Raw genomic sequence first — 26614 nt, 5'->3', positions numbered from 1 at the left:
TAACAGAATTATTTTCCTGGGCCTACAGCTTCAAGGGTCAAGGGTCCGACTGAAAAAACTTTTGATGACCCAGAAAATCACTGTGATCTCTTGCAAATCTGCCCTTTTATGCACCTCAGTCAAGAATGTATATTCCCCAAATAAAGTACATCAGCACCCCTATCTATCTTGGTCAACATCACTAATAGCAAATGATGTCAGTGCAATATGATGAAATAGGAAGATTTCACACTGCTGCAGCTGCTAGTACATAGAGATACTGAACAGGAAGTATCACAATATTACCCAACAGGAGATTCATTTTCACTAAAACTGCACAAAGAAAAGAATATTGTATAAAGGTCTTTCACACCAGCATGGGGTTGAAAATGAGGATAATCTTATACAGAAGGGTGGAAATCACTGGTGTGAGTCAGAGAAAACTACAGGCTGCACAGGCAACAGGCAAACCCAAGTTCTCCAAGAAACTATCTAACCACAGGTACTAGCAATAGCCATGAAGACTTGAAGCCTGAAAACAACCAACCCACTCAGCTCTGACAGCTGGACCATGCATGATGGGACACCACACAGAAGAGGCAGCTGAAGAACTGAAAAAGCAGATGGTGCTATCTCTTAAGGCCACATGGGGTCTCAGCAGGTCCTTAACAAGGAACTAAAGAAATAGCTCTGATTTGCATGATTTTCAAATGTTGTCACACTGAACCCAAGTGGATAAGGAGAATATCTACAATCTATCCAACTGCAAGTTCACACATTCTCAAGACTAATTTTTTTCATGAGTTCTGAGTTTAAAGCCCTCTAAGCTATAATTTTGTGGATAACTGTGACAAAATATTTATGGATTACAAGTCCTTAAGATGTCCATGTCCTTCTCTTAAGTGATTTCCCTTTAATAAATCTGAGAAAATAATTGAGATATAAACAAACATATATGCAGTAAGATGTTTATTACAACATTATAAAGAAATATAAAGTAGTTCCTGTATGTTATCTCATGTCACACATACATACACACACACCATTTCTTACCATTCCCCTCTGATACATTAAAAGGGAAATCATATGCAGCCAGTATTCATAAGCATTAAATTCTATCACCCTCCCACCACAGGAAGACTCTTCTAAGGCACCTTCAATCCCTGGATGTGTACAATTCTCCAAGGTAGCTTGTTCCAAAGCTGTATGTTGTCCAATGTAAATTTATTTCTTCAAGCCAAAGATCTATTCACTTGGACATTTGTATTTTGCTCTGCATTGAGACTGCATTCATGCCTTCCTTGTGATGTGTTTAGAAAGCTTGACTAGCACACTCTGATTCCTCATAATAACCTGAGAAGACTTAATTATAAGCCCACAATCCATTACCTAAAATTCCAAAATTAAAAAAAAAAAAAATTCTGAAAAAACAAGTTTTTTTCATAACTTTGGTCCAAAACTTGGCCTCAACCATTATGACCCTATTTATAGTCTTTATCTCATTTAGTATAAACATTTATATATTTAACTGGAGAAATGTTGAGGTTGATTATAGGGCGCTGCCCTAAATTCTGCTGGGGTATTACTTAATATATATGTACTATATTCCCTTTTTATAATTTGAAAAATGCCCAACTCCAAAACATACCTATCTCCAAAAGTTTCAAATAAGGAATTAAGGACTCATCTGTATCCTTATAGCCTGAGAGAAGGGAAGAGACTTACTTGGGTTCTTTATTACTCTACAGTCTGTACTGTCAATGCTATTCTGTAGTGCCCATGAGGTACCTGCAAAGAACCTGTTCTCTGGATAAACATCCCCATATGTTCACCTCATGTTCTCCATTGAGATGACCCAATATTCTGCAGATGATCTGTGCCTCTTTTCCAAGGAGACCCCAGAATGTGCTACACTGGAAGCAAACCCCAGCAGCAGGATACCACCCAAACAGCTCATTTCTTGAGTTTACCAACTCCATTCAGGACTCAGTTGTCATTTGTTTACTTTCAGTAACTTTCAGTCTCAGACTCGGAGCCAAAAGGAAAGATTACTTACTTAATGTCAGGATAGAGCAGTATGAAATTTAGGGAGCCTAGAGACTTGCAGTAATCAGAAAGCAAGATAAAGTTGGAAGGTATAAGTCTCTGACTGAGTTCATTAGTACCCAATTTTTCCTGAGCCCATCTCCATGAACAAGAAGCTTAGAGAAATCCTCCTCATCCTATTTCACCAACAACGCACCATCTCTCTATTATAACTACCTCATCTACCCATTTCATTATGGACTCCCCTCAGTATCTACAAGTACTCCATTCTCCATCTGTTTATCAGTCATTCTCATTATCTCTGTACCTCTGAAACTGTCTCCTTGCACTGTCAGTTTTATCTCATGTTTATGTTTATTGTCCTTGTGAATATCTTTCTCCCTCTACTTTTGTCTTACTCATTGAGAATTCTCTTCTGGAGAGGAGAGGTACTCGTTAAACTACACTAAATAATCTTACCTTATGAAAATAAAAGATGTACTAAAAGGAAGTAACTTGGTTTCACTTGTCTTAGTGAGAAATTTGAGGTTTATGATTTGTTCTGTTGTGGCTTTTCTCCCATCCTACCCATTTTCTGTCCACTAAGCCACCGCATACTTTCCATCTAGCACATATCTCTCCCATCACACAAAGTGAACAGAAGGACCATGTTAATTTCTCTCTTCACCAAAAGGAATATTGTTTAATTGCTTAAGTTAGAATCAAGCTGACTTAGAATTGAATCCCAGATATTCCACTAACTCACTGAATGCCCTGGGCCAATTATTCAACTTTTCTGAGGCTTTTCTTCATTGTAGAATGGGATAATATTATTAAAGTTTCCCAAAAGGATCAACTAAAATAATGCATTAAGTATCTGTCATAGACCCTAGCATAGAAGAGCTCAACAAATATTTGATATTAACATCCCTCCTGAAAAATAGGACCAAGTCACTGTCAAATGTTTGCTCAAAGACCTGGCACCCATATATTTAGCATTATTTTCCTCTGAGGCCAGTTACATCTCCTTCAGGAAATTTTTCTTGACAACACTCTTTCCCACCACTGTAGAACCCTTCTCTGGGCCCTACCCTCATATCACCTCAGTAGCTCAGAAGACAGCCAACTTTATGGGATGGCTCTATACTCTGGGTCAAGAGAGGGGAGGACAGTCCCTACACAAAGAGGTCTTCATGGGCACAAAGGACACTTGCCAGAGAGACTGAGAGAATTCCTTGGACAGATAAGGAGTGGGAGAATAGTTATCAGGATCCATTTTCTCCAGTTAAACACTAGGTTTGAGACCTCTGGATAAAGACACAAGGAGAGATAACAGGTAAGAACTGAAGTAGGAGAGAAGGAACTAGACTCAAATCAGCCTAAGATGAGGAGTAGAACATAAAGAAATTTCCTTCAAATTTACTTGGGTAATTCTGACTTCCTGAAAATTCTTTCCAGTTACTAAGGTAACATTATCACACTTAGATTCTTACCCTCCACATTGTCACTGCTCAGCATGGCACCCTCCTACACACATGCCTGCTTTTCACTGTACTTAATAACCCACCCATTGATAATGGGTTTCAATTAAGACTGCACACTAAAATGGCCAAAGGAGTTTTTAGAAATCATGATGCCCAGGCACCTGCAGACCAATTAAATCAGAATCTCTGGGAGTAGAAGATAGACATTAGTAATTTTTAACATTCCCAGGTAATTCCAAAGTGCAGCCAAGGTTGAGAACCACTGCTTGGCTCTAAGTCTGAGCCATATTTTCATGTCTTCAGGATCTCTATTCAACCTCACAAAGAAGTCATATGGAGCTAAACAGACAGTAAATTGCTTCAGGAAGGCTACTAAAAGGAGGAGAGCCCTGATCCTGTTTCCTTAGAAAACCCAGACCAAGAACTACACACATAAACCCAGACCAAGAACTACACCCTAACAGATACCTACATTTTCCTCCCTTAAAGTAGGAGGGTGAATAGGTTACTCAGGAATATGAACCACAGGTGAGGCTAAGAAAGTTACTGTCCTCTCCTATCCAAGACTCCATCACCTAGCAGGACCTCTATGACCTCATGAGCAACAGGTCAGAGCCCAGGGCGTGGGGCCTCACCTCTCCGGGCAGCTTGGGGTTTCTGCAGCAGCCACTGCCCTATCCAATCCTTCCCACACCCCACCATGTTGGTTAGTAACCCCCACCTGCTAACACTGGATGAAGCTGATGCCACCTGGACCCTCATCAAGGATAAGGTGGGTAAAGTAAGGAGGCTAAGGAGGAAGTGAAAGTGTGACCTGGATGGGTCTGAGCAGCTTCTAAGTAGGGAAGAGTAAGTAGTCTAAGACAATAGTAAACTAACATTTTCTCATTATTTATGTGTCAGGCTCTGGGGTAGAGTGCTTTGCACAAATCATTTCATTTAATCCTAACTACAAAATTATTAATAAAGGTCCCTTAAAAAGCAATGTGTAGGGAGCTATGAGAGCACAGAAGAGAAGCAGGAAGTCAAAGATAGGACTTGGGAGGTTAGGAAGGTTTCCTAGAGAGTGACATTCTAGCTAGAGAAGAAAGATTTATACAAAAAGGGAGAGAAATAGCTGGCACATAAAGGGTACATAATAAATACCTGACTGAGTTAATAGAGGTGAATGAAGACTGAAGAGTGTACTAATTAAAGGTAAAGTATATTCAAAAACCAGGAGAAGAAAAAGAAAAATGTGCATTTCCCAATTGCAGACTTCTACAGCAAAGTAGTAGTTGTGAAAAGGAAGACACAAGAGAAAAGGGGCCGATTATAAAAAGCACTTTAAACTGCCCAAGTAATCTGGACTCACAGATATTTTCTCCACCTTAATTCCAACAAAATGAGAAATTTGGGTTTGAGCCAAATGTGTAAGTTTCAAGGAGCACAAGAGATGGTGGCTGTATTTAGGCTTCAGGCATCTAGTAAGTCCCACCAAATTACTTGTCAGCTAAAGGCTAGATAGCTGCAATTTCTCAGTTTGGAGAATCAGGTTATGGCTATGTGATTTGATGGGAAATGGATTTAAAGCATTAAAGGAAGATAGCCCACCAAGCCTAAACCCCTTTAAAGCAATGTCCACATGACTCAAAGTAGCCTTAATGGCATGTAGCTACCACTCCCTGGGAAGCTGCTCACCACAAAGATGAGGGAAACCAAAATGAAAGAGTCATGGTCTTTGCAAGTTTTGAAAGAAACTGATTTCAGCAATGGAGAAGGCTGAATCTAGATTAGTCCAATAAGAATTAGAGTGAAAGTAAAAGGGGTATCCCACTATTAGAATGCTATACCATCTCTGACTATGAAAATAAAACCTCACTATACTATTTATATGGAAAATCAGAGTAGACATATGCAGGCTAAGTCACTATTGATATGTGGCAAATTTAAGGATCAGGGTATCTTTGAGTGATCTTGTTTCCTCTCTGCAAAACTGCTAACAATTTACTCGGCACTTTGTAAAACATGTGGCTAAACAGAATCTGCCTCAAGAATTCCCCATTCAGAATTCCAAGCAAAGTGTATCTAGGAAGATAATCTACCATTTTTTCTGAGATGCCCCTAGGAAACCTGAATTTATACCCCTTTAAAGTCTGTACTTTATAGTAGTTCAGTAGTAGCAGAAAGAATAGTCTTAAATGGTGACTCTACCAAGAACACAGTCACTCTAGCAAAGAACTGAGTTCTTTAAATTTTCCTATTTTAGAATAACCACTGGGCCCTCAAGGATGAGAAGAAGGCCTAATAAACCTCCACAGAAAATTAATGCCTACATGCTAGGGGAAGAACCAATAGCTAAACCAGAAAGTCACCCTTTTAGCATAAACTTGGACAATAAGCACCAGGTATTTTAAACATCAGACTCCTATTAGATCTCTCCTGGAAACACTCCCATTTGTCTTATTTGTTCAGGATCTTAAGACACCAAAAGAACAACTAGGGTGGGATTCTGAGGTTGTCAGTGGCTATGCTTTCATTGTCATGGGGGAAAGCATTCCATCCAAAAATGCCAAAACACCAGTGTTCTGCTCTCACATCTGGAAACCCAACTGGCCCTTCTCAGAGTTCTGATTCTTCAGCCTACTGATCTCCCTCAAAAAAAAAGTGTTCCATTGTATCACTGAAGCAAAGGAGAAGGAGTGATGAAAATTCTTCCATGCATATCAAAAAAGAGCACCAGTTATTTCCTTGGCCGGATGACAAATGACAATCTTTAAAGTACATCACTTGTCCAAAGTGTAGACTAAATTCCATTATTTAGCTACCCTCTTTTTTTATACTGGGGGCAGCAAAAAGCAGATTGGTTTTAGGGGACCACTGAGTGAATCCTACCAGAAAGCCAAGAGAGTGGGCAACACCACCAGTAGGGACACAGACATGCTGAATTTGGGGGCAGGGAATAGGCAGTAAAATACAGCACTTTAAGCAATGAATTCAAATATGAAGGAGGCTCAAAAAAGGAACTTTTGTGGACCCTTTCTTTCTAGCAGAACAGAGAGCCAGAAGTCTTAGCCAACAAAATGTTGAAATGGGTTAAGATCATAACACCTAAATACAATTACTAAAGAGGATATTATAGGGTTCCCAGTTGGTCATGAAGTACGACATACTTTCTAAATCTGTGTTACCAAGCAAAAAGAAAACAAGTGGGGAACTAGAATTCCTAAAAGCATCCTGGAACTAACATTACAAAGATGAGAATCTTACTTCTTAAAGCAACTATCCTCTGCAACTAGGGTGGAAAGTATATTATTAAGAGGTACTTGATGTAGTTTATAGACAAAAAAATGGGCATTACAAATCTATTTCTGTGTATGCATTCTTGGCTAAAGCAACCAATAACCTAGGAATGATCCTTGAGAATTTCTTTTCCCATACAACTTAAGAGACCAAATTCTACTAATTCTATGATCTAAATATAGCAATATTTTCTCCACATTATTTTAGTTCAGGGATTCATCATGTTTTGCATTTCAATACTCTCAAATGACATCTCTCTCTTATTTTATGCCTTCCTTTTAAAAATCAGCTTTCTAAAACACCTTTCTGGTCCTGTCCCTCTTGCCCAGAGCCCTTCAAGTGGCTCCCCATTACCTTCAGTATAAAATTCCAATCATTTATGAAATGCATGCACACAAGACCTTTCATACTCTAGCTTCTGTGTGCCCATCTGTCTTCATACTTTACATGTAAGTAATATGAAATATTTGTTCCTAAACATGTCCCTCATGGTTTAAGAGTTCAGTTTCTTTCATTGGCTGTCCCCTCTGCCTGGAATGACTATTTTCCTATCTGATTAATTCCTTCAAAGTTTAAGTATTACAACCTAGAAACCTACTTTGATTCTCTTTCTAGCAATGACAAAGGTTGTTAGGTCACTTCTTGCCTTCATATCTTGCTATTACTTCACTCAGCTGACTATTTACACGTCTCCTTCATTAGACTGAGTTATATTGGACAAAAACAGTGTCTCACTTAACATGTATCCTAGTATCTAACATAGTCTGGCACATAGTAGACATCCAAGGTTTTGCCACAGGAGGGAACTGGTGGGTAAGCAGTAGGTATAAGTCTGGGCATGTAGAGAAGTAACTCAACAGGAAACAGTGGGAAGGTCAATCTAGAGTAGGCTACCAGTTAACTCCTGACCCTAACTCAGTAACTCACTTATAAACTGGCCACCTGCAGGTCATCGAGGAGCGCTTTGGGTCCAATGTAGTGGCAGTACCTTTCCTGTCGGATGCAGCCTGCTATGACCTACTGGGCGTGCTAGTGAAACAGTCCCGCCCAGCCCACTCCCGCCTGGCTTTGCCAGGTCGGCAGGGCCGGAGGGCTCTAAAACCAGTGGGGCCGCTACCAAACCTCCTAGAACAGGCAGGGTCTGAGGGTGCCTTTTCCCACTGCACTCGGGAATACTCACCAAATGGACGAGCAGAGATAGCCTATGAAGAGATGCGACTGCTAGATGGGCAGCCCTGCCGAATCCGCCTACATATGGGTGGCCTGCGTAAGAAGGTTGCCTTCCTGTTGCTGCCACCAGGACAGGTGAGCCTACAGCAGACTCTTCCCTGGCTCCGAAGCACCCACAGCATCTATGTCATCTATCAGGTCTTCTCCTGCTCCTGGCTGCAGCTAGGGCTGTTACCTACAGCCCGTGAGCCCCAGCTGCTTCGGTTACAGCGGTCATTGCCTGTTGCCTTCTCCTGCCTCAAGTTTTCATTGCAGCCCAAGGGTGTACTGGGACCACAGAAGCCTCTAACCAAAGACCCACTGCCCCATGGGGCCAACTGGGTCAGACCCAACCTCAGCATCATGCCAACTCTGGCCCCCACATCAGCACCTACTGATCTCCCAGAAGCTGCTGATGTTCCCCCACCTGTCCCAGCCCCACCTACAACACCACCCCAGGAAGGGCCAGAAGGCAGACCCACCAGATTCTCCTACAAGGGCCGAAACCCCTTCCGGAAAGGGCCCCAGATGCTGTCAGGTACTGCTAAGGGAAGTGACGATGCGAGGGCTGGGAGGGACAAAATGGGGCACAGAGGGGACATGGGGAGTATAGCCTAGGATATGTGGGTCACACAAGACACACAAGACTGTGCACAGGTCCTTGGTGAGAGGGATGGAGTGAAGGAGCCAGGGGTGGGTGAGATGGAAGCATGGCCCTGGTGAGGGGGCGGGGATAGCATGCAGGACCAGAGGGTGGGACCAGGGGGGCAAAAAGACCAGGGCATGAGTCAAGCTGTTACTATCCCCAACCCTGGCAGAGAACTGGCTCTTCAGCCCCCGCAGCCCCCCACCAGGAGCCCAGGGTGGGGGCCCCGGGGACCCCGATCGGCACTCCATGTCCCTGCCCCTGCTGCAGGGTCTGTCCTCGGAGTTCGACAGCGACGACTGAAGCTGAGGCGAGAGATGCAGGGGGCAAGGTCCCCAAGATACTGGTCCCCAATAAACATCAGCTGCTGCTCCCCAGAACCATCCTGGGCTCATGCTGCTTCTTCATTCTGGGGTCCAGAGACAGTTCCCACTTTTTCCCTAGGCTTCATGACCTCTTACCAGCTAAGGGCATAAGAGGTACTTGAAACCCTGGCATCGATGTCCTCACCAGAGAAAAATACCCCTGATGACCTCCCCATCTATGTACAACCTTTTTGGGGTCCCAGTCCCACTGATAAAGGGTGGGAAAGAAGAATGAGCACAGAATAGAGATTTCCCTTTTATACATATTGCAACAAGTTCTCCATAAAACATTTATCTGAAATAAATTAAAAAGTTCTTTTATCACTGCCTCCAAACATAAAAAGGAGCCTGTGCCTTGGCCTCAGTCCAGGCCACCTGTGGCCCTGATTGTCCATGGAAGAAAATTAAGGATTGAGGGGTCCAAAGCCTGAGATGGGAGGGCCAGATCCCTCCTCTGAAGTATCCAACAAGAAAGGCGAGGTGACAGCATGGGCCTGGGAGATGGCAGCCAACTCCTTGAGAAACTCAGGGAAAATGACTGCACAGTAGACAGCATTCTTGACTCGCAGAGCCTCACCTTGGCGCTCAGGGGCCCCGCCCCGGGGGAGTAGAACTGGAGTTGAAGCCCCAGGGGAGCCCCCACCTAGGCCAAGTCCTGCTCCGTCTCTCCCAGGCTGAAGGACCTGTGCCGCCTGCCGGGCCCTGGTTGGACTGTGTGCATGCCGCAGGAGTAACTCCCCCAAGGATGGCCTCCGGCTCTTCACTGAGAATAAACAGGGTTATCAAGAAGGTGCTGAGATCAAGGAACCTATCTTAGTCTGAGAGAGTATATTCCCCCACCCCCACCCCCATCCCCACCCTCAGTTTCTTGAACTTCTCCACTAGGGTTCTGAGAAAATGTAAGGACAAGATGCAGCAGAAATGAACCTCAAGTTCCATTTCTTGTTCCATCCTCGAAGTTACTCAGGACTAGAGAAGGAAGGTATTCTTTCTCATTCTAGCACCAAAATGCTACCTGCCAAGACTTTACTTCTCCACCCAGCTTCCCCATCCAGTCAACCATCATCCTCAGCCTTAACTAGTCAACACCTGAGCCACTTCATTCCCAGCTGTGATTTCCTCCTTCTTCATGCCACCTCACCAGGAGGGATTCCACCCTTTCTAATCACTATTCTATCATCACCAAGTTATTTCTTTTCAGTTTATAACATGCCCTTACTTCATGCTTTCCATCATCCTCCAAAACTATAGTCAACTACTTCCCCCTCCTCTGCCAAGCTATAACACCTGACCCACATCCTCTGCTCCTTCAATATTCACAGGGCTTATGTGTGCCATCATAGTTCAGGGACTATTTCATTTTTGTCATTTTTGTCACCTGTTCCTCTAAGATCTATTTTCTGGTAACACCACTCAACATTTATCAATCCCTGTTGTATAGCCACAAAAACCCTCCCTCCCACTGGTTGTGGTTAGACAACTTTATGTTGGTTTAGACTCAAATAAACCTTCAAAACATTGTCTTCTCTCTAATTTTCTGGAGGACTCATAGGTCTGCACCCATAACCACTATCAAGACTAGACTCTAGCCTCTAGATTATGGTACATTTCCATTCTCCACCTCTAGTATCATCTATACAGACACTATTAAATTTAGTATTCAGAAGCTTTCACAATCAGGCTCACCTCCTCTAATTTCTTCTCAACTCTCTATACCCCACCTTACTTTTACATCTACATCTATCTTCTTAGAACATAACAGATACCTTACATGCAATTATAGCTCTGTCTCCTTACATTTTGTTCTCCCTGATGTTTTGTTTTGTTTTCATCCTTTCTGACTTTTACTATCTCTACCTCTCTGAGAAACCTCCTCTGACTTGCCCTCCACTGACTTCCTATTTTATTGCCCTTATCTGAACATACTTTAATTATTTCTTCCAATGTCTTCTACCTCATGCACTAATCTGTTACCTAACTGCCAAGCCTTTACTTCTCCACCCAGCTTCCCCATCCACAGCTTAGGCTGTCTTATCTACCTTTGTATCCCTGATTCCTCCAGTAACCCCAGTACTAAAAATGTAAAAGGAAGAAATTATCACAGTATTACAGACCATGAGGAAATCATGCTAAGTAACTTCAGCAGGGTCTTCATAGCTGAGCAATAACCCTTTGTGGTATTCTCTTCCCAACTCATACATGCTTCTCCTTAAGCCTGCATTTCATCTCTGCTCTCAGCTTATCATTTTGCCTCCAATTTCTCTAGAAAAGACAAGAAATCCCTACCATCTTTCTCCACACTTCACAACTCCAGTGGTACAAGCCATTTTCATCTTTTTCCCTTCTCATTTGCCCCAAAGAGGGGGGGGGGGAAACAACCTTTTCTAGTTCGAAGTTAATTTTTTTTTCCTACTACTCTATTCCATTACTTCCACCACCTTTGGATACTTGATCCCTGTTATTATATTCCTCTAGTCACTCTCTAGATTTTATGCTCTTTGAATCCCCTGTTCCAAAAACAAAGATCAGCACAAGTCGTGTTCAGGTACTTGTTAAATTAAATATCTGAATTTAAAATTTCATGGTCTTATTTAATTTTTCCTTTCTTATCCCCACAACCACTCACCAAATTCTGCCAATATATCTATCCCATTTCTACCTTATCAAATGTTTCCTTTCTTTTCCTCTATTCTAGTTCAAACCTTGATGACCACATTTGCATTATAACAGAAGTCTCCTGCTCTTCTTGCTAACATACCTTCCAGTTCCAATTCACCTCTGCTAATTTACCCATTTTTCCACTTCTAATTTAAGAACCTCCAGTTTCTTAAAAAAGGTTTCTCTCTACCTAAAAGACTACAACATCTAACCAGCCCAATTTCTGCTTGGAGAACCTTCTGCTCTGGCCAGCTATTTCCTGCCTTACCACCAACTGTTCCACCAACTTTTAAATCCCCTGCTCCAACTAAACAGTCCAGGATATCACCTGAATAAAAGAATAAAGACCGTCTATCCCTTTGCCTACCTAAATCCTACCTATCTCTCAAGGAGTATGATAAATGTCACATCCTTAATAAGGTCTCTAAATATCTCAACCTAGGGACTACTTTGTCCTCTTGTGTGCCCATAAGTCCTAAAACTGGTTTTGCTAGTACTGCTGACTGAGCTCTTAATTGATGGACCAATGTTCTAGCCTCCGAATCAGTGCCTGAGGACAAACATCAAGATTCCATTTTCTACAGTTCTCTAGTTCCTAGCACAAGGTTTCACCTTTAATAAGAGCTCAGCTAACCTGGGCTAAAGGGGTATCTAGGAAGGGCAGGAAGAGGAGTAGAAGGATAGGCCTCACCTAGGGGATCGGAGCGGCGGGGGGCAGGTCCTGCTGTGGGACCCTCAGCCCAATCCAGCTTGCCACGGGCAATGAGGTACTTCTTGGCTTTGGATAGTAGTGCTGGGAAGTCCTCCTGAGAGGCCGCAAAGCTCTCAATCTTATTCTTCACAGAGCCCAGCACCTATGAAGCACAACTTTTATGACATTTCTGGTGGCTCTAGACTGGGAGTTCTTTCTAGTCCCACTGGGCCTATTCCCAGCCCACCCAGGGTCACTCCAGCTGCGGGCCTGGCCCACCATGGAGCCTGGACGCACCCATGCATGCATGCATCGCACACCTGCAGCAGGGACTTGACACTGGGCTGGAAGACCATGTTGGTGTTGAGCAGGAAAGAGCGGAGCAGGGGCTGGGGGTGACAGGCCAGCTGGGCCACCAGCCCCGTCAGCAGGAAGTTGACATAGACGGAGTTCTGCAGCATGTTCTCGAGTTTGGCAAAGAGCACAGCCATGAAGGGGCCTGGGGGAGGGGTGGGTACAAGGATACAAGGCCTGAACACAATGCATATCGCACTCATTCCTCCCCAAAACAAGAAACCCCCACTAGATAAAAATTATTTATATGTCAGTTTCTGGATATGTTTAAATATCCTTTGACCACCTACTCTGGAAGAAATAAGGTGGCAGACACAACATGGACAACAAGAGTCCAGATGCCAGATTTATGCACATTTGCGCCAAGGAGTCAGATCTTAGGCTCTGAAGACACAGAAATATCATTTCAGATTTCAGTTTTACCCTTTACTAGTTATATTACTAGATAAGTAAGAACTCTCCAAGCTTTAGTTTCCTACTGGTAAAATAAGAAAATATACCTACCTCATAAGGTAATTAAGAGGATCACAAAGATACCAATGTAAACTATTGTCTTTAAAGATCTGACAAATTTTAAGTGTTCAATTATAACCATAAGCCACAAATTATTTCTCAGTTTTAAAAAAGTTTCACCCAAGAAGCCCAACAAAAGAATGACTAGGCAAAGAGAGTAATTAGGATCAAAATTCAGAATCAGGTCCCACATAAGCCAGAATAACACTAAACTTGGTGAGAAAGGAAGCAAGAAAAAAGTATAGCCAAGACAAAGAGACTATATTTAAAGTTTAGAGGAGAAATCTTTGGAGGACCAGAAAAAACATGAGCTCTGTCTTTCAGGAGCTGGGAACCAAGAAGATGCAATAGAAATCTGCAGTAAAAGGATAGTTTAATTCAGGCACATAGTAAACAGACTCTTTGGGGGAAGAAGAGATAACAAAAGGGGATCAGTTTTATTTGTAAGAGACAGTCTCAACTAAAATACATCACTATCACTAGATCTAGATCCATTAGTCTTTCTGATCAGGGATTTTGGAGAAAAGGGAGTATATCTAAGAACTGTACTATGAATTAAGCCAAGATTATAATTAAGGGCAGGAGGTGGTGAATACTGAAAAAGATCTTAAAATGTCTTCTGCTCTACATTTCCACAACTAGCTTTAGCTCAAAGACAACTAACTAACTTAACAGGGTCTGAGGTAACCCATTGCTTTGTCCTTCTGTTCTTCTCATTTCCTGGGAGTTTCTTAAAAGAGACAATCTAAAAGGCTCTTATAAGAAAGAAGAAAAAAGGAGCTTCAACTAATACTTCAAGACTGTAGTAAAACGTGCATACTATCTCCTAGTGGTACTGAGCCAAGAAGCAAAGCAGATCTTAAATAAAAGGAAAACTATATTTTCTGTAGTTTCTAAGAAAAGGAAGTTGACTCCAGAGCAGAAGTCCTGATGCTATGCAGGGAGGACAGCATATTGCAGGCCCAGAATGACAAGAACTAATCAAGGCATGACAACTTGACTATAATCAACCATAAGATGAGTGGCTGAATGGTCTACTTAAATCATTCATGCACCCAGAGATCAACTTGTTGAGTTCTCACAACGTGCCAATATTAAAATAAGTGATTTACACACATCAATGGCAAAGATGAGATGTTAAGGTCTGCCTCAGTCAATGTCTGTGGTCTAAATTTTAACAATCACAAAACTTCACACAGATTTTGTTTGTTTTTCCTGGCATGAGGTGTGGAGTAAGGATTAGAGACAGATGAAGGCAATGCTTAATTTTTTAAACAGAAACAAAGGGGAGTCAGCCCAACCACTAAAGCCAGGTCTAGCTCCAGGAACATTCTAGAAAACCCAGAAGGGCTTACTTGGGAGCTCAGGACCATGCTTTGTCATTTGCCCCCAAAGAGATATTTCATCCTTTCTGCTGTCCTTACTACTAATCATAAATCCCTAAGACAGGTTTATTGGCAGTCAAGCAACCAAGAAGGTACAAGGGCAGTGGACAGAAGACTTTGGTCCCTTCTTTGAAGAGCAGGAAGGAAGAAGCTGAATAGGGTAGGAAAAAACAGAAGAGCTAACTTGGGCCACAGGAAAACTGACAGAAGACTCAACACCCAGACAGATTACTGGTGGGAACAACACAGAACAAAGGTTTACAGGTGCCTCTTAAAAAGGATAGCACATATATTCAGATATTGTTGTGATTCACCAGAAAACACCAAACATAAAATATACTAATTACAAACCCCAGAAAACAGCCAGACTAGGGGAAGAGAAGGAACATGCACATAGGACAGACATACAAGGCTCAAACATAAGTCAATACTCAAACCAGCACAAGCATGGAAGACACAAACATATACAAGAACACAAGTCTGACATGATATGTATCTGGAAGGGACCCAAGCAAAATGGATGAGGGGTAGGCAAGTATACAGGAATGACATAGCCAAGAAGTCTCAGAAATCAGCACAAACATGTTGAGAACATGCAAAAAGTACACAAAGGGGAAGGCCTAAGCTAAGTAGCTTACCAGTGAAGGGCTGGCTCGGCAGCTGGTTCAGAGTCCGCAAAGGGCTGCTGAGGAAGGGGCCGGGGGGTTCAGGGGGACTGGTGAAGCTCTCGTAGGCCTCCTCCTCCTCAAGAGGTAGTGGAGGCTCTAGGGGGGATTCTGAGCCAGCTCCACCATTGCTCAATGCCACCTCCAGCTCCTGGAGCTCTTGCCCAAAACTCTCTAGTCCTGCTATGCCCTCAGAGGTGCCCTCTAATAACTCCCCAGCTCCCTCCTGTGGCACCAGACGTGGCACCAGGCGAACCTTCTTGGCCCCCTCAGGCCATGGTCCTGGCACCCCATTGAGCTGGGGAGGGGGCAGGTGGCCAGGGCCCTCCCCTAAGCCCCCAGGCAGCCCCCTACTTCCTAGTTCCTCCTCCTCCCCTTCCCCCACATTGTCCCTGTCCTCCTCAGGCAGTAGGCTGCGTTTCTTAGTCCGGGAGCCAAGAGGATTGGGCTCAGGAGGGGGCCGTTCGCCATCATAAGGGGCAGACCAGGTACGGCAGGCTCGGACACAGCGGTCCACACCACGGCGCGCCTCACGCAGATACTCCAGGTAATTGTCTTCCAGCTCACCAGGCTCCTCTGCAGGGCTGGGTCGTCGGCCAGGGCTGGAGGCTGGGGATGTAGCAAGACCTGGTGAGCGAGGAGCTGGGCCTGGGGACTCAGAGCCACCCAGACTTTGCTGTCGAAGGAAGAAAGCCAGACGAGATGGCGTAGAGGGCCGAGGCACTGTTACCACAGAAGAGGAATCAACACTTGGGCTTCCGGGGCCTTCAGAGGGGAAAAAGAAAACATAAGAGGAATCAAAGAGACAAGAAAAGAGATAAGATACCTAGAGAGACTAATAAAGCAACGAAGAGGCTGAAACATGGAACCCATTTATATAGCTGACTCTCCAACCTCTGGACAAACCTTTCCCTTATTTGCCACCCCTTTTCACCACCACCACCATCAAAGAAATAATGAAAACAGGAATAGTAAAGGACTGGAGTGAACAAAAGAAACAGATTAGCCCAAGAGATCACTCTAAATTTCTTTGGTGATCACTCTAAATTTCTTTGGTGAGGTCACGAATCCTCTCCCTACAAGACAACTCAGCAACCTCCCCAAAAACGGAATGCCACTCATGTTCACCTCCCTCCCCTCACCCTAGCCCCACATTCTTACTAGGCTCTCCCAGAACCCAGGCCATACCCGTGATGTCCTCCCTTCTCCCTGCCTCTCTGGTAGGCCCACCTCGTGCCCACGAGGCATGCTCTGGACGAGGTGGGCTGGGGGCATGGTGTCGACAGCAGCGTGGGATTAGGGAAAGAAATTTGTCAGCTGCTCGTCCATAAAGATCCACATCACGCACAGCTGGTTTCTGGCTCAGCATCACATGGTTACATGGGACAAGATACCTGGAAAAGACAGCAGAAAGGGGACATGGTAGATAGAAAGGGAAAAGCATGCCTGGAAAAATAGGCCAATGGAACTAAATGGCTAAGCAAGGTTCCAAAAGGTACTCAAAAGTTACACCAATACAGCCCATCACCCCAGCAATGTGCAAGGCCCTAAGGGTCAGCCATCCCTCAGCCCTGCCCCCAGAGGTTACCTGAGAACCAACTGCAATAGGACATCCTCACAGCTGAGGTTCAGGAGGGTCCTGAAGAGACTCAGAGAAACCATGCAGAGCTGAGAGGAAGGAAAGAGGGAGTCACCAAAAGAGCTCTCTACCCTCCAACTTATTCACCAAATGAGAACAGACTTCCCCCAGCCCCAGGCCCAACCAACCACTCCTAGAGCAAACAAATGTACACAGGACCTGGCACATAATAGTTATTCAAGTTTTAACTAGATGATCACAAGATCTCTGGCAAGACTTCACTATTCACACATAAAAATGAACCATGTGTCAGACCCCATGGATTTTTACAGGCTATACAATTATCTCAAGATTCTCTGGCTATGTATACCTGTCAGCTAAAACTTCAGCAACACTTGAATGAAAGCCACAGAAAAAGAAACACTAAGAAATACTGTAACAGAATGAATGAATGACTAAAAGGAAATAAAACAACATAATAACCAAGTGAATGCCTGTTAGCTGGGACTATAGCAACACTAAAAGCTTACCCATAAGAAACCAGAGGGAACCTGGAAGAATCCCAACTGGGAGGTGGGTGGAGCAGTGAACAAGGAGTCTGAGTCAATCCCAAACCCCAGTGTATCTCAGAAGACAGATAAAGAAACGCTCAAGGATGGTTGACAGGAAAAGGAAAAAGTTGGTGGGTTCAGAGCAGGGAAACTTTTTGTTTTAGAAAAGGAAGAATTGTTCATCTCTGGCTAGGCAAAAAGAACAAACCTATGTAAGCTCTCCCTCATTTCTCAGAATCCCCATAGCACTCTATACTTCCCCAAGGCAAGTATGTCAGATACTCTGAGCTCTCAAGACAACTAAATGAATCTTCATCTAGGGAACTAGCTGTATAGTTTAGGTGCTAATTATTTGCTAAGTGACTGGGGAAATTAAAAGACAACCACATAACAGGAAAAAGATGAGATTTCAGTTTACATTTTGGACCGCAAGGATATTCAAGAGGCCTATCCACTTTAACAAGCAATGGACAATTAAGACTCACTGAAAAGCAAGAGGGTAGGTAAGAAAGCAGTTCCTCAAAAATGTGCACATCTGAGTCTGTAAATATTCTGAACCTGTAAATACTTTTAGCTTACACAGCAGAAAGGACTTTGCAGATGTGATTGAAATTATGAAATGTGAGACAGGGAGACTATCCCACATAATCTTGGTGTGTCCAACCAAACCAAACAGGGTTTAAAAAAAAAAAAAAAAAGCAGGGAACCTTTTCTAGCTGGGTCAAAGAGAGAAAACTGAAACAGCACTGGGTCTAAATATGGAAGAAGGGGATCCAGAGCCAAACATTTGGGAGGCTCTGCAAGTTGGGAAAGATCTTCAGTTGACAGTCAGCAAGAAAACATAGATCTGTCTCAAATCTACAAGGAAATTAATTCTGGCAACAACCCAAATGTGTCCTCAAGAACTACAAAATAATTTTTGTTTGTTTTAAGCCACTAAGTTTGTGGCAATGTTTTGCAACAGCAATAGGAAAATAATACAGATAATTAGGCACACTGATTGACTTTAAGGCACAAAAGACAGGCTATATAAATTTCAAAGTCAGTTCAACAACATCAAGTTTGAAAGAACAAGATAGTGGAAAGGAAAGCATCTACATGTTTAACACGGGCATCCTGTAATCACACAAGAGTTTTAATCTCAAGAACCAGGGACACAAAGAAGAAATACCCTAAGAACACAAGGCTCCTAAGATCAAAGATCAAATGGGAGACTAAGAGAAATAAATATTATGGACTAAAGACAATAAGGAATATTCAAAGAAGCTAAGATAAGATTAGTACAAAAGAAGATGGACAGAGCCCAACACAGGGAGAGAAAAAGTACCTGAAGAATAGTCTCTAAACATAAATGATATATTACCTGAGGCCAAATAGAACATGACCATGGCCTATCTACAGCATAATGAGGAATAAAACTTCTTTAGTATCTTTTGAAAAGTAAACTTTTGACATCTACTCCCTATTGGTTTTTATCAATAAATCTTAACCCAAGAGCACGTGAGTACTTTTTGGAGCATTTTTAAAATGTACATGCCCTACAGAATTAATATTGTTAAAATGATCACATTACCAAAACAATATATAGATTCAATGCAATCCCCATAAAAACATCAATGACATTTTTCACAAAACTAGAAAAAACAGTCTAAAAATCAATTCTCAAAGCAATTCTAAGCAAAAAAAAAAAAAAAAAAAAAAAAAAAAAAAAAAAAAAAATGCTGTAGGCATCACAATACCTGGCTTCAAATTATATTACAGAGTTACAGTAACAAAAACTGCATGGTAGTGGCATAAAAAGAGACACATAGACCAATGGTACACAATTGAAGAAAAAAAGAGACAAATCCATATAGATATTGTCATCTGATTATTGACAAAGGTGCCAAAAATATACACTGAAGAAAATATAGCCTCTTTGAACAATAGTGTTAGGAAAACTGGTTATCCATATGTAGAAGAATGAGACTAGATTCTTATCTCTCACCCTGCATGAAAGTCAACTCAAAATGGATCATAGACCTAAGAATTAAACCAGAAACATGCAACATCTAGAAGAAAACCAGGTAAACACTCCAACATACACAGACACAAGCAATAACTTTCTCTTTAGGACCTCAAAAGCTCAGGAAATAATACCAAGAGTTAATAAATGGTATGGCATCAAACGAAAAAGCTTCTGCACAGTAAAAGAAACAATTAAGAATATGAAAATAGAACCTACAGAATGAGAAAAACTCTTTGCTAGCTACTGTTTCAGCAGAGGATTAATATTTAGAATACATAAAGACCTCAAGAAACTTAACACCAAAAGAACCCCCCAAATAACCCAATTAATAAATGGGCAAATAAACTAAACCACTCAAAAGGAGAAATACAAACAGCCAACAAACAAATGAAAAAAATGTTCAACATTGTTAGAGAAATGAAAATCAAAACTAAACTGAGATTTTATCTCACTCCAGTCAGAATGGTAGTCATCAAGAATACAAACAATAAGCTGGGGACAGTGGCACACACCTATAATTCCAGCAACTCCAGAGGCTAAGGCAAGAGGATCGTGAGTTCAAAGCCAGCCTCAGCAACTCAGTGAGACACTGTCACTAAATAAAATACAAAAAAGGACTGGGGATGTGGCTTGGTGGTTGAGCACTGCCCCCTAGGTTCAACTCCCAGTACCAAAAAAAAAAAAAAAGAATACAAACAATAATATCCTGCTAATTTGCTAAATTCATTTACAAGTTCTAGAAGTTTTCTGGTGGCGTTTTGAGGGGCTTCTAAATTAATGCTGGAGAGGATGTGGAGAAAAAGGAATGCTTTTACACTGCTGGTGGGATTACAAATTAATACAACCACTACAGAAATCAGCAGGTTCCTCAAAAGACAAGGAATGTAACCACCATAATACACAGCTATGCTACTATTCAGTATTTATCCTAAAGAATTAATGTCAACATACCATAGTGATACACACATACCCATATTTATAACAGCACTATTTACACAAAAAGTCAAATTATGAAAAGTGCCTAGATGTCCATCAATGGATGAGTGAATAAAGAATGGAGTTTTATTTATCCATAAAGAATGAAATAATGTCATCTGAAGGAAAATGGAAGGAACTTGAAAACATTATGTTAAGCAAAATAAGCCAAGCTGAGAAAGTCAAGGGTCATGTTTCTCTCATATGTGGAAGCTAGAGAGGAAAAAGGAAAAGAAAGGAAGGGGGAATCTCATAAAAATCAAAGCAAGTCCTGAAGAGTAGAGGTAAAGGATCAGGGGGAAGGAGGAGGGGAGAGAAAGGGGAACTAATGAGGAATGATACTGGTCAAATTATACTGTTATATTCTGTGCATGTACAAATACATAATAACAAATTCTACCATTCTGTACAACTATAACATACCAATAAAAAATATTTGGAGAAACAATACATGCATACACTATATATATATATATATATATATTTTACATATATATTTATATTTAATATAATATAAATTAATATATATTTTTATATATTATATATTTTGTACACACACACATACACATACACACTCTAGGACAAGGATTATATATAATTCAAAAGTTCTGAGACAGTTTAGAATCTGCTGTTACTGTTGTCATGCTCAAAGCTCCCCAGATGATCCTGAATTTTACATCTGGTTCAGAAATACTGTACTAGTCTAATCAAAGTCAGTCTGGAATATACACTAACTTAGCTATTCAAAAACTGCACCTGTATAAAACACAGCTATCCAGGAATCTCAGTGACCTCAAACTATACTAACAGGTAGGTACCTTAATTCTAGAATAGTTTTCCAGAAGTCTTAATGATTGAAAAAATTCTATTTTAAACACAGGATCCAGGAATCTTCAACTATTTGTAATAAAGGAAGGAAGCAAAAATGGTCCCAGAGCCAAAATAAAGGTCACAAAGTCTATTGGTAAACTAATGCTTTACTTCCCTAAAAAGACTTTAGGTCATTTTACTTGGAAACTATTTATTCCCATCTCACATACATTTCTACTGATTAAAATTCAAACTTCTTACCTGGGTCTACAAGGTCTTGCATGATCTGAATTTTACCTATCTCTAAATTTTCATCTCACTCCTTTCTCATATACTTCAAGTTACACTGGTCTTTCATTTCCTGAAATATGGTAAGCTTTTACCCTATTTGACATCACTTTGCATGCTGCTCCCTTTGCCTAGACTGTTCCCCACTTGACATTTAATAGGCTAACACCTCAGAACTTTATGTCTCAGCTCAGTGTCACCTTCTCAGAACAGTCTTCTTTGACTACCCTACTATTTTCTAAGTAACCTGTTTGGTTTTTTTCATAACAATTACCACACTTTTTTATTATTTTATTACTGTGTTTTCGTCTCTATATTTCCCATAAAATAAGCTCCAGAAAGTCATCAATAATGTCTGTTTTTATATCCCCAGCACCAGCAAACAGTATGGCACACAATGAACATTCAATAAAAATATGTAGGAGGAAGGAATGCAGGTGGATGAATGAACACATGCCCCAAGTTACAGTTCAATGCAGCAAATCCAAAGGACTGTAACAGTGGATTACCTCTCAATGTAGACACAAACCCAAAATGATCTCTCAAGTTACCCATAGCAGACTACAAAGAGATAAATACCTGAACAGAACCTCAGAACAATGTTATGTTATAAATACGGAAGTAAGGCAAAACCTATAGTCATGATGAGCAGTCAAAGTCACCCAGAAAAGGTAACTGTTCTAGATTCATGTACAATAAAAGCAAGGAAATAGATTAAATTCTGAACCCAAAAAGGTTAAAAGTTTTATCTCTAATTTTGAAGTGACTGTTCGACACCTAAACCAAAGAAAAATAAGAATACCCTCTGAAAACAAAAGTCAGAGAGAGATGGCTCACCCAGGTTAAGCCAAGAACAGTGGTAAAGGCCATACCCGGGAGTTGCTGCCAATACGGGCAACGAGGGTGTCAAGGATGGTGTGGGTGTCATGCCGGTGTAACAACAGGAATCGCAGAAAGGTACGGAGCAAGGCAGGTTCTGAGATACTCCGTAGGAAAAGTTCCAGATAGGCGGTACTGGCGATCATCTCCTCCACAGAGGTCTGGACAAAGGGAATGGAAAGTTTGGAAACTTAGGGCTTCCCTGCACATATACTAACTCATTTTCCCTGTGTTCTAAGGAAGAACAAGAAGCAGAGAAGGGAAAAAAAGGAGGAATACCCTGCCCACTCCCTCCCACATTGATCCTATCATTGAGGTTACCACCCTACAGTCTAACCCCTAATATTTTCTTGCCACCAATGACTCTCACCTTGTGCAGGGCAGGGCCCATGACAGGCACCAGGAACCCATTATGGATATAATCAACCAGCTGCTTCTGCACCAGGGGGTGAGCCACCTATAGTGTTGTAAGAGAAAAGAAAGGGTATTATGACATCACTGTCTGGAAGGGAGTAGGACGATATAATACAGATAGGCACCCTACCCCCAAGATGCTAGAATATCAGAACTCAGAGAATGTTCCCCTTCCCACACTATCTTCCCAGAATGACCATGGGCCACACCTCCTAGGAAACCCCAATCCTACCTGAATGACTGCGTTGCAGAATTCTAGGGAACTCATAAATAGTGCAAGGGATGGCACTCCTAACCAGTCTTCCCGCCGCAGGCAGTGCCAATCATCCCCTGGAACCTCAATCTTTCGGGGCAGTGAGGAGTACAGGGCGCTTAGCCCTGTGGCCAGCACCTAGGAGAGGTTACCAAAGGTTCAGACAATATAAAGATTAGGATTTAGTCCAGAGTTTTCCTAGTAGAGGTAAGAACTATTATCAAAGCAAGTATTTAGCTACTCAACGTGCCAGGACCTCATCTGGAACACTGGTATTTGCCCTAACCACCTAAGCCCATGCTTCATCACCATTCGAACTCCAGGGGGCTGCTTTCAAATCTGGGGACCACTTCCTGGAGGAAAAGGCCTTGGCATCTAGCCTTTCCACATCACCTGGTAGGAAGGTACTGTCCAATGTTCACCTGTCTCAATCCCCTATCCTAGGAAGTCTATACAATGTCCATATGCCATACCCCATCCCATCCCATTCTAAGGGGTGCTAACCGGGCAGAAGTAAGAGTGATCCGCGATGTAGCGGCCCACCGTAGGGCTCCCCGCTGACAAAGCCATGAGCAGAAGTAGGGCATCGCGGGCCTGTTGCCCCAGGGTGCCCTCTCGATGGACGAAAGGGACAAGGCGAGAAAAGAGTAGAAGACGCGGGGCAGCTCCTGGCTCAGGAGGTGGCTGCAGGAAGAACTCAAGCAATGAAGGCTCCCGGGCCACACACACACACAGCTGGCTGAGAAGAAGCACCAAGCCTTCATCCAGTGCTGGGCTACTAGGCACAGGGCGGCCACAGGCATCCAGTAGGGTGAGCAGAGCCTCACGAACTGGACCATGCCGCAACAGGGGCTGACGAGCTTCGCTCACCAACATCTCAAATAGTTTCAATTGCTCAGCCCGCCGTTCCTCAACCCCATCCCCAAGCTCATCCCACTGCAGCTGCCATGTCAATACACGGGTCAGCAGATCCTCATGCAGAGCAAACTCAAGAAGGGGCCCCGGGACTGTGGGGGCTGAAGGGACTGCACGATCCTCTGCCAGCAGTGTTAACATTTGGTAAGTGTGGTTGCGCACAGCACTGAGATCATCTGCACCTCCAGGAGCTGCCCGAGGGCCTTGCCGCTCTAGGATTCGCACCACCTGGGGAAAACAGACAGAAGACAGAAGGATTCTAAGATGATAAAGCTACTGAATGGAATGGTTAAGAACAGTGAACCCAGAAAGTGAGGATGACTTAGGAGGCCACCAGACACTTTGGCATATAGTTCCCTACCTGGGACCAGTGATTCTTGAAGACCATGAGGCAGGTCTCAGGGTCAGCCATGACTGGAGTCTGCAGGCTGGCCCCTTGAGGTACACGGTGCCCAGGACCCCTGGAGGCCAGTCTGCTCAGCCAGTTCATCCTCTCCATGAGGAAGGCTGGACAGGTCCAGCAGCCAGAGTACTACACTCCGAGGATTTGCCAGTTGGAGGCTTTCTCCACTTCTGTCTCCAGTCTGCTTCATCCGGTCTGTATGAGCCAGTAGCTGGCCATGGAGTCAGAGGTTACACCAGATTGAAGTGGCAAGCTCAGAGAACACTGCCCAGTCCAGACTTACAAATCTAATTCAAAGAGAGAGGATGAAAAGGACACACAGAAGTTTAACTCTTTCTACTCCCCAACAGGAAGCTCTCGGAATCACCAATCCACTGAAAACTGCACACACTTACATAATACATACACACATGCATACACAGAGCCAGCACCTAAAACTTAAACACAACTTATGATTTCCACCACCAAACTTGTTATTTCCCAAGTCTTTTGTGTCTCCATAAATGATACCAGCATTCACATATATGATTTGGCCTGAGCATCAACCTAGCTTCTCCTACTCCTTCCAAGACCAATTCATTAGCAAAAGGACTCAAAATGTGTTTTACTACTGCAATAGCTTCCAATCTGGTCTCCATATTTCCATCCTTGTCATCCTAAATTTATTCTCCACATAGCAACCAGAATAATATTTTTAAAACCTAAATTATATACATCTCTCCTTTGATAATACTCTCCAATGACTTTTCTATCACACTGGTAAAAATGCAAATTCCTTACACCTTGGTCTATAGGAGCCTGTATAATCTAACCTGTACAACCTCCTATCATTCTCCTCACTCATACTTTAGTCACACAGGCCTTCTTGAGTACTTTCTGTTCCCTCGGGAATTCTCCTGCTCTTCATATTACTTTCATTGCTCAGTTCCTTTCAAACATCATCTCAGAGGCCTTGCTTAATAATTCTATCTACATGGCTCATCTTTCCACCTTCACTCTATAGCTTCTAATCCTATTCCCTTCCCTTCTTAACAGTTTCCACTATCTAAAATTATTTGCTTGTCTATCTTCCTCACTTAAAAAAAAAAAAAAAAAAAAAAACTCTTTGAAGGCAGGGTTATTCTGCCTTTTATTTTCTTTTCCCCAGAGCAGTACTGAAGGACTCAATTTTTGTTCAATGCATGAATGCTTAAGTGAATGAATGAATGAATGAACAAATAAGAAGTACCAAACTGGCTAATAGCCCAAGTCATGGTTCACAGTTTGTTCTTTCTTTTTTTTTTTTAATTAATTTTTTATTTGTTCTATTAGTTATACATGAGGAGAATGATAGGAGGTTGTACAGATTAGATTATACAGGCTCCTATAGGCATTTTGACGTACTATACACAAATGGAGCATAACTTCCTATTCCTCTGGCTGAGTCACACCAGTAGTGTAATCATTCATGTATACAGAGTAATAATGTCTAATTCTACCATCCTTCCCATCCCCACCACCCCACCCTTCCCCTCACTCCCCTCTGCATAATCCAAAATTCCTTCATTCTTCCCTACCCCACCCCCACTACACAGGTCTTTCTTGATCACTTCCACAACTCTCTTATCAGTATGGTCTCTGGCAAGCATAAAAACTTTACAGAAAGTATGGTTTAGTTGTCCTTCCTTTTTATACTCAAAAAGGGCTCAAGGAATACAGAAACCAGAAACTAGTTTCCCATTTTTCCATAAGGTTATAGTAACCAGCACCTCCTTTCATACAGATACTCTCTCACAATTACCCGATCTTAACTAAGGAAGGTAGCAACTATACTGAAGGAAACTTTCTGTAAGACAGGTGACAGTATCACAAAAGGAAGGGCCAGTCCTAAAGAGAAGGCAGGAATTTCTCATTGATTAATTCAATGTATAACCACACTGATAAATTAGTAGGCAATGTGCTAAGTAAGCACTAGAAACGGATAAGAACAGTTGGGGGGCATATAAACATAAATTCCAACAAATATCATAAATAGAAAGATTTATAAAAGTATCATAGAGGCATGAAGGAAAGCAATTAACTCTACCTTGGGTGCTGTAAGAGGGTTCTACAGAGGCAAAACATGACTTAGATCTTTAATAATGAGAATACTGGTTACATAGAGAACAAAGGGAAAGCTTTTCTTCATATTTAAAAAAGTATAAACAAAAATACTGCCCTGTGAAAGAGCGTGACAAATCAGAAGAACACTTGCAACTTCACTGTGTCTTAATCACAAACTATTCAGAGCAGAGAGGCCCAATA

The 26614-nt window shown here is 42.3% G+C and overlaps 2 protein-coding genes across 5 annotated transcripts in view; one reads left to right on the top strand and one right to left on the bottom strand.

Annotated features, from left to right (window-relative positions):
* Positions 1-933: 933 nt before the first annotated feature.
* Fhip1b (FHF complex subunit HOOK interacting protein 1B) overlaps positions 934-26614 on the bottom strand; it is a 33557-nt gene continuing 7876 nt past the window's right edge. The window contains exons 2-12 of one of the 4 annotated variants that reach the window (XM_047516608.1): positions 24290-24618; positions 23518-24156; positions 22993-23151; positions 22717-22803; positions 22340-22507; positions 16845-16924; positions 16445-16650; positions 15230-16021; positions 12660-12838; positions 12340-12502; positions 934-9753 (exon numbers count right to left, since the gene is read on the bottom strand). In XM_047516608.1, the coding sequence (XP_047372564.1) occupies positions 9395-9753; positions 12340-12502; positions 12660-12838; positions 15230-16021; positions 16445-16650; positions 16845-16924; positions 22340-22507; positions 22717-22803; positions 22993-23151; positions 23518-24156; positions 24290-24427 (2970 nt within the window). In that variant the 5' untranslated portion in view covers positions 24428-24618 and the 3' untranslated portion in view covers positions 934-9394. Of the gene's footprint in view, positions 9754-12339; positions 12503-12636; positions 12839-15229; positions 16022-16444; positions 16651-16844; positions 16925-22339; positions 22508-22716; positions 22804-22992; positions 23152-23517; positions 24157-24289; positions 24619-26614 lie in introns of those variants that run through there. The other 3 variants (XM_047516612.1, XM_047516609.1, XM_047516610.1) reach the window with 3 other exon arrangements.
* Positions 4189-8928, top strand: C11H11orf42 (chromosome 11 C11orf42 homolog). Its single transcript, XM_047516614.1, has 3 exons — positions 4189-4260; positions 7719-8522; positions 8800-8928. The coding sequence occupies exons 1-3, from the start codon at positions 4189-4191 to the stop codon at positions 8926-8928; spliced, it is 1005 nt and encodes a 334-aa protein (XP_047372570.1).

This window comes from Sciurus carolinensis, chromosome 11 (genome assembly GCF_902686445.1).
Source record: "Sciurus carolinensis chromosome 11, mSciCar1.2, whole genome shotgun sequence".
Classification (NCBI taxonomy): domain Eukaryota; kingdom Metazoa; phylum Chordata; class Mammalia; order Rodentia; family Sciuridae; genus Sciurus; species Sciurus carolinensis.
The sequence above is the reverse complement of the archived record's forward strand: the minus strand, read 5'-3'. Positions and strand labels throughout refer to the sequence as shown.

Coding starts and splice junctions, on each gene's coding strand:
- C11H11orf42 (XM_047516614.1), top strand. CDS start 4,189: ATGTTGGTTAGTAACCCCCACCTGCTAACACTGGATGAAGCTGATGCC. Junction 4,261..7,718: donor GGACCCTCATCAAGGATAAG/GTGGGTAAAGTA, acceptor GGCCACCTGCAG/GTCATCGAGGAGCGCTTTGG. Junction 8,523..8,799: donor CCCAGATGCTGTCAGGTACT/GCTAAGGGAAGT, acceptor ACCCTGGCAGAG/AACTGGCTCTTCAGCCCCCG.